Source organism: Dermacentor silvarum, chromosome 7, assembly GCF_013339745.2.
Source record: "Dermacentor silvarum isolate Dsil-2018 chromosome 7, BIME_Dsil_1.4, whole genome shotgun sequence".
In the NCBI taxonomy this organism is placed as follows: Eukaryota; Metazoa; Arthropoda; class Arachnida; order Ixodida; family Ixodidae; genus Dermacentor; species Dermacentor silvarum.
The window spans coordinates 20,666,013-20,679,007 of NC_051160.1; the positions used below are offsets into that span (position 1 = coordinate 20,666,013).

The following is a 12,995-nucleotide window of genomic DNA, read 5'->3' on the forward strand; positions in this document are numbered from 1 at the left end:
AATAAATCACAAGTTGGCGTTTGCGAGAAGTATACAATATGCGTGCCACTTGCTTGGATCTCATTCGTCGAATTCCGACCCTGACGTCTAAGCCACTAAACGTTAGTGTTTGCAAGCTGAATTTCTTAAGCGAAGAAGACGTAAAACTGCACGAACAAAGTCAACAGCAACTGGAAATCTTTGTTACGCTGAAGTCCTTATCCAAGTCGTAATTCTACAGATTACACCGCATATCCTCGCAATGGCACTAGCTAAACCTCGTAGCGCGATTCCGCAGTTCTTCTAATTCGTACAGACGTCTATATGGACGTTCAAGATTTGATTTACCTCTGAAGTCGTCGATCGCAACGCAAACTGCGGCGCGCCCGCCGGACTAATCGTATATCCGGAGCAATTAAGGTTAAGTCGTTCGCGCATAACCACGGACGTAATTCAGGGTCAAGTTGAACGACCTAGACGAAGTAAACGCAGAAAGCCCGAAGAAGAAGAAGAAGAAAATAAGCGGCCAGCGCATCTCCATGCAGGAGCGTCGAAATCGATGAATTGAGGGCGCTGCAGGCATGGAGAACGGCGGCACTGGAGAACTGAGTCAGAGAAGGAGGACGACGACGGAGCGGCGGCTGTTGAGAAAACTTCGTTACCTCGTTGCCATGGAAACGGTTCCCTGCCTCTCCCGTACACGCACGCACTTTTTCGGAAGGGCGACGCGGCCCACAGTAGCACCGCGGGCCCGCCAGCCGCTCCGCATCCCGACTTTCGCTGGCTGTCGTCAGCGTGGCAGAAGACGACGCCATGAAAGATAAAGAAACAAAAAAAAGAAAAGAAAATTAGGAAGGGAGAGATTGTGGGGTGAAGACAAAATCGAAGGTACGTATAGGGAAAAGATGAGGACGAAGGAATAAAAATGACAACAATTCGGGAAAGATGGGAGAAAGAGGCGCGCCTTCGTGGAAGCGCAGAGGAGAGGCAGCACGCGTCTCTCTGGGCTCTTGCGTTTGCTGATGGAGACAGCGGCAGAAAATAAAAGGAAAGTAAAAAAAAAAGCGAGGTGGAAAGATGGCGGGTTGAACGAGCGTCATTTCGCCTGCATCTGTTCTTTTGTTCCTCTCTTTGTTCCTGTTCTTTCAGAAGCGAAACTTTCTGGCGTTCTTTGACCGTATATAGCTCATGCGGTACAGGTACAAGCTACAGGCGGGCGCCGCTCGCAGTGTCCTTTAAGAGGCTGCGACGGCTTGTCGCGACTAAGATTTTTTTTCTCCTCTCCACTTTCTTACTTTCTTTCTTTCTTTCTTTCTTTCTTTCTTTCTTTCTTTCTTTCTTTCTTTCTTTCTTTCTTTCTTTCTTTCTTTCTTTGTCCTCTTCGCATTCGGTCTCGCTCGTATTCTTCGCGCAGGGCTTTTTCTCTTGAGTGTGTCTAGACCAGCTGCTGCTGCTGCTGTTGCTGTCGCGAAGGAAACGTTCTGCAGAATCGCCGGCTCAGCCGAGACCCACCCCCGACGTCTCTTAGGAGGCCGCGCGCCAGCGAGATCAAAGGAGAAAGCTCGCGCGCAGCTAGACCCCGGGCTCGCTCTGAGGAAGGGAGCACGTACTCGAAAAGGGGATGCAACTGCAGAGGAAATGCCCCGGCGGCGCGTTAACCGGCGTGCTCCCTCGCTCGGCTTTCTCTGCGAGCTAATCCAATTTTCTTGCGCGGCAACGTGTCCCTCGCTGTTCCTTTTGAGCCGGGCGAGCTTCTTCCTCTACTTGCGCAGACTCGGTGCGCGCGAGTTCTCGACTTTGACTTCGTTGCGTCTATGCGCAGCGAATCGGCGCCAATGTACCGAATCTGCAGGGCCGCAGTAGTATCTCAGAGGGTTTCCGTTGCAAGTGCTCCAAAGAGATTCGTGTAATATCGGCACTCTTGTAAACGTGTTGGGAGCCTTGGTCAAGTCTCGAAATGGCTCCGTGTTATACGCGCCCGCGGCGAATATCTCAGCAACCTTCGGTTTGCAGATGGAATTGTCCTATTCAGCAACAATGGGGACGAATTACAGCAAATGATTGAGGACCGTAACCGAGAAAGTGTAAGAGTGGGGTTGAAGATTAATATGCAGAAGACAAACATAATGTTCAATAGCCTGGCAAGGAAACAAGGATTCAGGATCGCTAGTCAGCCTCCAGAGTCTGTAAGGGAGTTCGTTTATCTATAGGTCAATTACTCACAGGGGACCCTGATCATGAGAAAGAAATTTACAGAAGAATAAAATTGGGTTGGAGTGCACACGGCAGGCATCGCCAAATCCTGACTGGTAGCTTATCGCTGTCGTTGAAAAGAAAAGTGTACAATCATTGCAATCTACCGGCGCTAACTCATGCGGCAGAAACTTGGAGGCTAACAAAGAAGCTCGAAACAAGTTAAGGACCGCATAAAGAGGGATAGAACGAAAAATGTTAGGCCTGTAGTGAAGAAGAGAGACACGCTAGTGGATACAGCGCTACTGGCTCTAAACGCTAGTGGGTCAAGCGCTCTCGCTCAGCAACGGCTCTCGTGCTGGGAAGCTGTTACTGCGCTGACCGTTGACGCTGCGCTGCTCCAAGCTCTGCCGAATAAACACCCTTAGAGGCCTAACGTTAAGAGACAGGTAGAGATCGGCGTGGATCAGAGAGCAAACGGGGATAGCGGATATTCTAGTTGACATTAAGAGGGGGAAATGGAGCTTGGCATGTAATGCCCAGGATGGATAGCCGGTGGACCATTAGAGTTACAGAATGGATACTAAGAGGGGGGAAGTGCAGTTGAGGACGACAGGAAACTAGGTGGGGTGATAAAGTTAAGATATTTGCAGGCGCAAGTTGGAATCAGCTAGCGCAAGACAGGGATAACTGGAGATTGCAGCGAGAGGCCTTCGTCCTGCAGTGTACATAAAAAAAAAAGGCTGATGATGATAGCGCCCCTCTCTCCCCCTCCAGCATCATTCTTGTTCTTTCTTGCTTTCTTGGTACTGAAATGAAGTGACTTCACTTTTTATCAATATACATATCTAAAGGTCGATCTGGATGAGAGATATCCGATCCACGGATATAAAGGCAAAGAATTTTTATGTATTAAATTTCTACAAAAAAAAAATAACCGGTATTTTTGTTTCTTTTTTATACGAAATCGAATCACCGCATGGTTACGTACAGGCTCATGCTGGCTGATCGGCGGGATATATTGCCACAAACCAACATCTGGATTATGAGTTACGCCGTAGTAGAAAGCTCGGGATTCTTTCTTAACGTACGTGCAAAGCCTGTAGCTTTTTTTTTTTTTTTTTTTGCACTCAGCACCATCGGAATGCTGCCGTCGCGCCAGGGAGTCGAATCGGCGACCTCGTGCCCAGCTTAAGAACGCCACAGACACCGCGATTAAGAAAGAACAGAACGCGCATTCCTACACGTCTATGGTTATGGCTAGACGTTACTGAATCACGTTAATCTATTCGCTTAAAGATGAGCTCTTCTTACTTTTAAGGTTGATGGTTGCGACATTCTATACAGATAAAATTCAAGAATGCCTACTAACAGCTTTTTTTTTTTTGGAATTCTGGGAATACGGGACTTTTGAAACAGTTCGCGCGGCATACGTAAACATCGCTTATACAGGAAACAAAGACACCTGTTCCGATAACAACCTTACGCGCACTGTAACAAGAAAAAAGAAAACAATACAGTAAACAGCCGAAGCTGAAAAAGCCGATATTGCAAGTGTACGTGCAATACAGGCAAACCTCGTTATTACGAAACGACATAAATAACGAAGTAAGTGAAACTCGATCCTCTTGAAATCCCCATAAATATTTATACTGCAGTACATGCAGTAATTGATATAACGAAGCGATGGATATAACGAATTAATTCTGGCTCCCACTTAAACTTCATTATATAACGAGTTTTTACTGTAATATACTTTCAAGTATAACCTGCAATACCATGGCCACAGAGCCAAGTGGCTATGACGGTCTGCTGCTGAACACGAGGTCGTTCGTTCGACTCCCGACCGCCGCGGCCACATTCCGATGAGGCTGGAATGCGAAAAACACGTGTGTACTAAGATTTAGCACACGAGACCCAGATGGACAAAATCAATCCGTAGAACTCTACCACGGCGTCATAACCCACTATATGCGGTTTCGGGGTGTTAAGCTTTCACAGTTCGATTTTGAATTTGATATTGCAAGACTCGTGCTCCCACAAAAATGCTGTATTGATATCCAGAGATCCCAGAACCACCTCACTGAAGTGCACGCTTTAGACATTGGGACACTCGAGCAATGGGCCCGACTAGACACGAAAAAGAGGACACGTTCTACACAATAGTTATTTTTGGTTTTTGCGCTTTAGCATTAAAAAAAAAAGATTTTTCTAGCTCTGGACCTTTTACCTTTTTCAACACTGGAACCGACATTTTCGACTTTTTCAAATGCGTCGCTCTAGTTTTCATTTTTTTACAAGATAAATTAGCTTAAAATTTATTTCAAAGAACGATCTCAGCCTTATCGAAAAATGCACCCTCGTATTTTTTTTTTTCTTTTTTTAGTTTCTCACGTGACTACGCGAATGTATTATGCCACATGCCTCTATAGCGATCTTCGTCCCTGGCCATGAGAAAGCACGGGCTGTAGCTATTCTTTCTTTCACTTCCAGAAAAAAAATTCTTTTTTCACTTCTATTCTTTCTTTCACTTCCAGAAAAAAATTTAATTAAATTTAATTAAATTCAAGCGTTTTACGCGCCAAAAACATGACCTAATGATGAGGCACGCCGTGGGCGACTCGGGGATCATTTTCGCCTGGCACTGCAGCGTATACAGTCATCGCGAAGGATGAAATGGACACACCGAAAAAAAAAAATTGGCGGATACACGTGTCACGTGGCTTTTTATTGCTCAAATCTAGAAGCCACCGCTAGATTCCGATTCCAATTTATGTCCTAACCCACCACCCTTTGTTTTGAAATGAATTTGTTCGCTTAAGTTAACGTATGAAACGAGTGCACTCGTTGTGGAAATTTTCACAGATAGCGCCCCGGATACAATTACTCCATTCCACTTTCACTGAAAGCTACTTATTTTTGCCTTCTCGTCGTTGTTCGAGCAGAGCGTCGCTTACGCTATCACTACCCCAATGACAAATCATTGCAATAGACGCTAAGGATGGAGTAAGCAATCAAATTTTATGGAAATTCACGAGATGGGGAAAAGTCTTGTGAAAAAGAAAGCTGGCATCCTGCTGGAGAAAGTAGGAAGCTAGGAAGAATACCACTATAGGTTTTTTTAATGAGAGATCTCCGCAGCTTAAGAAACAAAAAAAGAACCATACGAAATAAATAGAGTAGGAAGTATGTTATTGCATTACCGCCATGAAAGCTGAAGTCTCTAACTCAACGTGTACGTGAAATCCACGACAAAGTCTGTCTTACATGGTGTCTCGTGAAGTTCGTGATGGTGCCGGTGGATCAGAATGTTTCAAGAGCTGTTTCAGTTCTGTTTTCCCACCGGCTGTGACACTTGACGCTCATGAGCCAACAACGCAGGAAGGGGTTAGTAACAGAGATGACATTGCAATTAGTGCAGAAGGTATTCAGCTTTTGCTCGTCGCCACGTCTCCGTTTTCATCGTTGCAGCCGTCTTACACTGTAGTCATTGCGACCTCGACATCGTTTTCGTGCCATTAGCTGATCTTTAAAGTGCCTGTGTCTGTTTTCACGTGCAACTTCTGAGATAAAGCGCGACAAAACCACAAAGGAAAGAAGGAATGTGTGTTCTTCCGCCGGGGGGCAGCGTTGGTTCATCGGTCGGTTACAAAAGCGCCCTCGTGTTTAGGCAATAGTCAGCGAATCACAAAGCTCACATTTTACGAAGCACGACAAAAATAGAGCGAGAGAGAGAGAGAGAGAGAGAAAAGCTGAATTTATTCACAACCTCATCGTATTACCAGGAATTAAAGCGTGTACTTTGCTGTTATGACACTACAGGCAGAGGCCTGCACTGATCACCGTTGCCGATCCCCTGGCTCCCTAAGTATTTCGGTTAAGCTGGGTTCACACGAATGGATAAACTAGTCAGTAGACAAGCGTGACGCGGCGTAGGCCGAACTGCAACGAATCATGCCGCGAACAATTTGTACAGCTGCTTCCACGTGTGATTCGTGATTAGGCGGCACCGAGCCACGCCACGCTCGTCCGCAGACTGAACTGGCAACACTTTTGATGCAACGCGAAACGTAACACGGACGCAAGAAGGCAAAAGTAAAAACACAGCGCAGAGCGCTCTGCATTGTCTTTTTGCTTGTGTCTTTCTACTTGTGCCTTCTCGTGTATGTGTTACTTTTCGCGCTACATCGCAAGCGTTCCTCATGAATCACCAACAAGCCCCCATCGCTACCCCTGTGAACTGGCAAAAAATCCGTCTCGTTGTGTTTAATTCAACTTTACTGTCCCAAGTGTGGAAGCATCGTGTATTTCTGGTACGCAGATCCTTCGACAAGAAAGGCCTCGCTCCAGCTTGTAAACCCCTCGATCGCGTTCCTCTTGCCTCGCAGTGGTGTGGGCCCCGCATTCGGCACCATCAGCACCGTGGCGTCGAAGCGCGGAGACTCCACCCCCGCATCGTCCTCGGTCGATCGCCGGCGGCCGCCCCGGATCGAGGCATCAACCCCCCCATCTGCGGATGCAGTCTCCATGGCGACGGCCAATGGGAGCCCGCGGGAGCCCGGTGGGCGTGTCCCCCTGTCGCCGGGCCCGTCGTGCTGTGGAGCGCGCTTTTATAAGACTCGCGCGGGCGCATTGGGCGCGATAACTTCGTTAGTCATTGCTCGTTAGTCAGGGCCTCAAGGCTGGCCGCAGCGCTGGACGGCCGGTTCCAGCTGTGGAGCAGCGCCATGGCGGCCGCCGCCGCCGCCGTGGCCGCTGAAGACCCCCGGCTCCAGCCGTCGGTCGGCGATGAGCGGCTCGGCGCCGGAGTCGTGTCCGCGGCGCACGTCACGGCCGCCGGCGGCCAGCAGGATTGCGGCGGCGGCGGCGGCGGCGACAAGCGAAAGGTCGAGCTGGCGTCGCCGTTGTACGCGCTGCAGGAGCCCAGGCACCGCGACGGACAGCTCCAAGGACAGGGTGAGTGTTGCTGCTGCTGCTGCTCGCCGAGCGCGCGCGCGCGCGCGCCGTGGCGATCGATGGCCGTAGAGGCCTAATGTCATTAGGGACCCCCCCATCAATGCCTTAACGAGCTCGGCCCGCGGAGGCGGGGTTTACCCAGCGCGCGCCGCCTTCTCGGACACCGAATACGGCGTCGACGACGAGAAACCGACGGAAAAGAGCAATTTTTCTGCGGCCTTCGAAAGAAAAAAAAAATATGACGATGAAGAAAAGAGCGGAGCTTGTACGAGAAAGTATAGAACGTCGATATGCAATCGCCGTGCGCGAGCGCCTCGGCGATATGGAGCTCGACCGAAGTGCGGGACGATGGAGGTTTTATCGGAAGCACGATCCGAGGTCGAGCTAGGAGCGCGAGCACTGTGTCTCAGTACTTCGATCCCGACCCTCGCACGATGGATGGACTGAACCACTGGACCAACGAAGCTGCAGCTCCTAAACAGTTGGAGAGATACGATGACGCGAAGCCCCTTCGCGGTGGCCTGAAGAGGCAGGAGGATTGGTGCAACCGAAAACTTTGTCTGCTTTAGCCTTCCTTGCCTTCTTACAGAAACGTTATTATAACTATGCTTGAAGATAAAGAACAAAACGTCCATTCGATTCAAGATCAACGGAGGTTAGCCTCTGAGGCCTTATATGCCGCTTCACCCGGTTATATACCCTGAAGCTTAGGTACGAAGCTTTTGATGTATAAGTGCGACAGCCATTTTGAATTTATCCAAGCTCATGGCAACGCTTTAGAGAAAGACAGAAACCCACGAAGCTGGCAATGAGACACGCAAGGGTTTAGGTTACGGTCTCCCCGCCCCCGACCTCCAAAGAACAAGCTAATAAGCTTGAGCGGAACAGAGCGATCGTCACGTGGTCCTCCTTATAGATTATCATTGTAGCTTAATTCCGTCAGAGGCAGTGCCCAGTATCATATTATCTCACCGATATAACAGAAAGAAAAAAGTGTAAACCGGAAATCGAAACCTATATTTGTATAGACGCAACGGAAATGACATGATGGTCGTCGATACGCGAGAAAAATAAGATCCGGAACTACATTTGAGTACAACAACCGAATGTCTAAGAAGACTACGGGTTGTCCATGGCTAACAAGCCGGGACCGTTGTGTAAAATGCTGATAAACTACTTCAGTGATGTAACTTGAGAAACGCCAATTTACACAGATAAATTGTGTTTATCGCAATCCTTAAGGGGAACGTTCTATTCATCCTGCATTCGTTACGGTCATTCTGCGCTCGGCCGTGGCGATGAACGACAATCCACGAGTTCCTATTTGACAACAGCCCTTCTGACGTCAGTGATGACGCACGCGATGCTAACGTACGCTACAGCACTTGAGACCATTCTGACCGTAACGTGATGTTAGTCTATAGGGGCTGTGCGAATATTACAATTTGATACCGAATGAAATACGAATCGAATAATGCCAGAATCGAATCAAACATCGAATAATTTTCGAATAAGTTTCGAATATTTAACAGCCGTTTTAACAATTAATACAGAGCGATGTTTACATCCCAGTATTTGTAACGCTCGTAAGTTTCTGTCGTTATATTGCACGTTATGAAGGATTGTTGTTCAAAAGCCCAAATGGGGCCCGCTGAGATGAAACGTATTCTAGTTTTGCCCCAGTTTCGCACAATTGACGTTCTGAAGTAATCGAAAACAACCCGTGTTTACGAATAGTTACTACTCGATTCGAAGAGTGAATTGAACGAGACACTATTCGATTCCTTTTTCGAAAGTGTCGAGTATTGGTCCACCCCTTTCAGACTAACAGAGCTGAGATTGACCCATGAAGTCCAGTGCAGTCGCCAGAGCACCCACGTGCATATTGCCATCTCTTGGCCTGGAAGGATTCGTACGCGAATCCACTTGCGCAACTTTCCTTCGAATTAAATGTGTCCTTTACAAGCAGACATAAATTAAGCGATATTGTTCCATGATTCCTGGCAAACAGCACAGGTAGACGTTTACATTAGCCACGTAAATATATAGTTCAAGTACACTAAGTTTCCGTCTTCACATTCAAAAGATTCTTAGCCCCGAATAATCAAGAACGCCGTGCGTACTGCAACGACACTTAATATAATTTTTTTCACGTGACTTAATTCGCTTACTTCACACCATTAGCTGATACGCCGCGAGATGACAGTGACAGTGACAAGAACATTTATTGGTCCTGAGAAACTGGCCAGGAGGAGCCGAAGGCTCCCTCAGGTCAAGTCGCGAGATAAGAAAAATTATATTAACAATACAATAGGGAACGGAGGTGTCACCACAAACTCGAAATGTTTATGCGTGAAACATTTCAGTTTCGCCACTTTCACCTTGCTTTACGCATTCTTCATCATCTTTAGAGCCATCATTGTATACGATCAGTAACAAACTTTGCGCACTGAGGTGCGCTACATTTCCATGCATTTCTGCTATTTTGATTATTAATCTGTTATGTTAATCTGTGATGATTAATCTGCCTGTTAGGAGCCTCGGCAGCGTTCGCGGACTCTATTGTTCCACAAAATTTGCTGTACTTTTGAGCAACGTCATGAAAGCGCACATCAAACCCACCCAATAGGATCACAAAGAATAAATGTGAGCGTTATATAGCCTTCTCTTCACGGCGGCAAAACTCATCGCTATAATGCATACTGTTCCTCGACCTTCTTGAGCGGCTCTGTTGTCCTTGAAGCAGCGCCTTCCACAAGACTAGCTGCTCATTGTTCTTTTCAGAGTATGCGTGCCGTTGTCGGAACTATGGCACAGGATGCAGCGATTTGTCCATCAGCTTCCGGCTGAGATATCATCACGACCCTGTAACCAAACTTTTGTTTTTATGGCCCTGCCCTGGTGACTTCAAACGTCGTTAACTCGTAACTCTGATAAATTCGCGTCGTAAAGAAAATAGCTAGTATAACTAAATCACCGTGTTATCGGGCATGCTTTTTTAAATATCAAGACCAGCCTTTCTACCACAAATTTGGCTAAAATGACTGATACAGTCGCTCACTATCGTCTAAATGTATAAATTTCCTTTTTTGTCTCTTTATTACAAGAAGACTTCTTTCAGTGAGAAGTGCTCCATTTTGTCCGCTTACGCAGATTTGTAGAACGACGCGTTTGACTTGTCTGACGATCGTGTAAATTAAATAAGGCGCGGATCACTTGGTACATTGCAGGAAAGCGTATTACAGCGTCGATTACTGGCTCCTGATTTCTAGGTTGTTCAGTTGCAGCGTTTCTGAACGTTCCTGCATGGCTACTTTGCTACATGGATCCAGGAGATCGGTACAGGCCGATAACTCTTCTATTTCGAGAGCGGCAGCTCACATCGTCACCAGCAGAAAAGTGTCACAATCAATTGATTCTTGATTTCGTTCAATATAGCGCCGTATTTTTTTTTTTTTTTACTTCGCCCTCGTCAGCAACGCCGCTTGTATGCGTGCGTGCCTGATATTATTTTTCTATCGTCTTAACAGCGGTCTTCCAATCTCTTACTGCTCTCTAAGCCTTTATTTCTCCGACCCAATAGCATTTCCTTCTCTCTCAAAGTGAACAAGTGGTCTCATTCGATTTGGTTTCTCGCTACTAAATTCGGCAATTGTGTCTGTTTTTCATGGCACCGAAAGGCACTTCCTCATGTAGTATCGAATGAGCACTTCCAAATTATTAATGACATCTCGTTTAGTGGCTCCTCCGCATAGATTTCAGTTATAGTACTCGCAAAGGTGAACGCGTCTTGGAAAAGCTGCGCAGTGCGACTTACAAAGTACCGTCTGCTCAGAAGCACTATTTTGTATTATGGTGAACCCAGGGTTAGAATTTGGCTGCATACTTTTTCAGAGGTGCGCCGCTTACAAGATCCGCCCTGTATATACAGCTTTAGCGAAGAACAAGCACTTCGTTACTGTCTCGGTCTTCCGCAATCCGTGGTCATCGCGGTTACATTAACTTCAAACTCGAGTTCTTCCCTGTTGACTTACAGCTCCACTTACAGCTCCACTTTTCGGTCATACCTCGAGCAATCTGAAGCCCGTTTATCTAGTTGAGAAACAGTTTTTTTTTTTCTAAACCAGGTTTATTACTGCGAAACATTCTTCTCCGAGTCCAGCCACGTTTTGGCGGACGAACATGACTCGCCGTTTTGCTTTCAGTTTGGTTGCTTTCAATTTGATATCTTGCCACTACAAACACTCTGTCTTGCTTGTCATAAGTATAAAGGCTACAGCCTGTAATTTCCACATAATCGTCCGCTACATAACAGTTACATTGTTCGTACAACCGTTACTCTATATACAAATCATGAATTGCGTAGGCGTTAGCAGCATGAGTCTACCAAATTTTCTCTCGCGTTGACTAGCCTTGTCATCTACGACCGTACATCATCTTCGTCCAATAGCCGCTGCCTGTGTGCGACATGCAAGCATACACATCTGAGTTCAACGTAGAGCGCTCTCTACAAATATCGATTTGGTTTTCGACAGTGGATGTAAAAGCACGTCGAGAGGCTTCCGGTGCGTATCTTAGAATACCTTCTTGAAGATCCTTTAACATTATGTGCGTCCTACAGTGTCGTCGGCATAATTGAAACGTAAAATAATGGAAAAGGGGAAGCTAGCTTTAATTTTTTTTATATCTCACAGTATTGTTTGGTCCTTCGCCGCACATTTAAATCAATACCATTTTTTACATTTTTTTTTAAATGATGGTTACTATATGCGCCCTCATTCAATTGCGTTTTCTTCGTTTTGCGTTTTCTGACTTTTTCGCAGTTTGGACGTGTTCAACACACAATTAGTCATATGTATGCCCTCTGTTTTTTAGATTGGAGATGAGTAACGTGTCAGTGTATATACTTGTTGCTGGGCTAGATGTTTCATGCTTATTATGGTGGAAAAGACGTGAAACCGATGTGAAGGTAAAACCGGACTGGACGCCCTTTTACGTTCGGTCTTTTGTTGACATTGTTTTCGAGTTTTCTTGCTTTGTTTTTTTTTTCTCACCACACCAAGTCACGTGTGCCACGTTCGGGCACCTGAACATGCGTGCATTTTCCCAAACTGCTTGGTGTGCCTGACTGCATGCGTGCGGGCTTAAACTCTTTTGAAATAATATCTGCTGGCCTGCAGCCAAGACTGCTATACGGTCTTTCACAGCGACTAACCACAGGCACCAAGAAATGAAATTACTGTGTTTGCGGTAATGATTCCGAGCGTCCTTATCGTATTTGTCATCTATATTTTTATGCCGCGCTAGCGAGTTACATATTTGACCGTTGAAGAAAATGCGTGGCATACACTTTCTTTAGACGGTCTCGCTCACGTGTTCGGTCGCTTTTGCCTGATTTATCTATGACGGAATCTATACTCCCGTACTTATGACTTGTCACTTTCTATTTTGTCGCCACCATGAGAATCTTAAGCGTGCCGAAGGCCGAGCGAGTTGACATGAATTTATGGTAGAAAAGATCACGTAGAATCTCCTCACGGAGTTATTTGAATGATGCGTAAGAATTTCGTAGTAACGACGTGGTGTTGAGTGCTCACACTCAACACTGCTGGTCATCCTAGCACTGCTCAGCGGCTGCGGTCGTCTTGGTGCCATTACGGTAAATGCGACAGCGCTGCGGTGACATCAACTACTGCGGAAGGCGGCGCAACGTGAACTGAAGAGACAAGCGAACTACTGCAGGCGGTGGCGCCAGGTGCGCTGATGAAGTTCCAATCCGAAGCCACGGCTGCTCCAGGGTTGTGGCTTACCAAAGGAAGGTGTGCCTAGTGCGTGCCTGATTGCACACGTCACGTAGTCACACAGAC

General features: G+C 46.7%; 1 protein-coding gene across 1 annotated transcript in view; it reads left to right on the top strand.

The window, feature by feature from the left end:
• LOC119457668 (homeobox protein unc-42) overlaps positions 1–12,995 on the top strand; it is a 41,115-nt gene that overhangs the window by 11,574 nt on the left and 16,546 nt on the right. The window contains exon 2 of the mRNA XM_037719307.2: positions 6,561–7,128. Coding sequence (XP_037575235.1) covers positions 6,900–7,128 — 229 coding nt within the window. The 5' untranslated portion in view covers positions 6,561–6,899. The remainder of the gene's footprint in view (positions 1–6,560; positions 7,129–12,995) is intronic.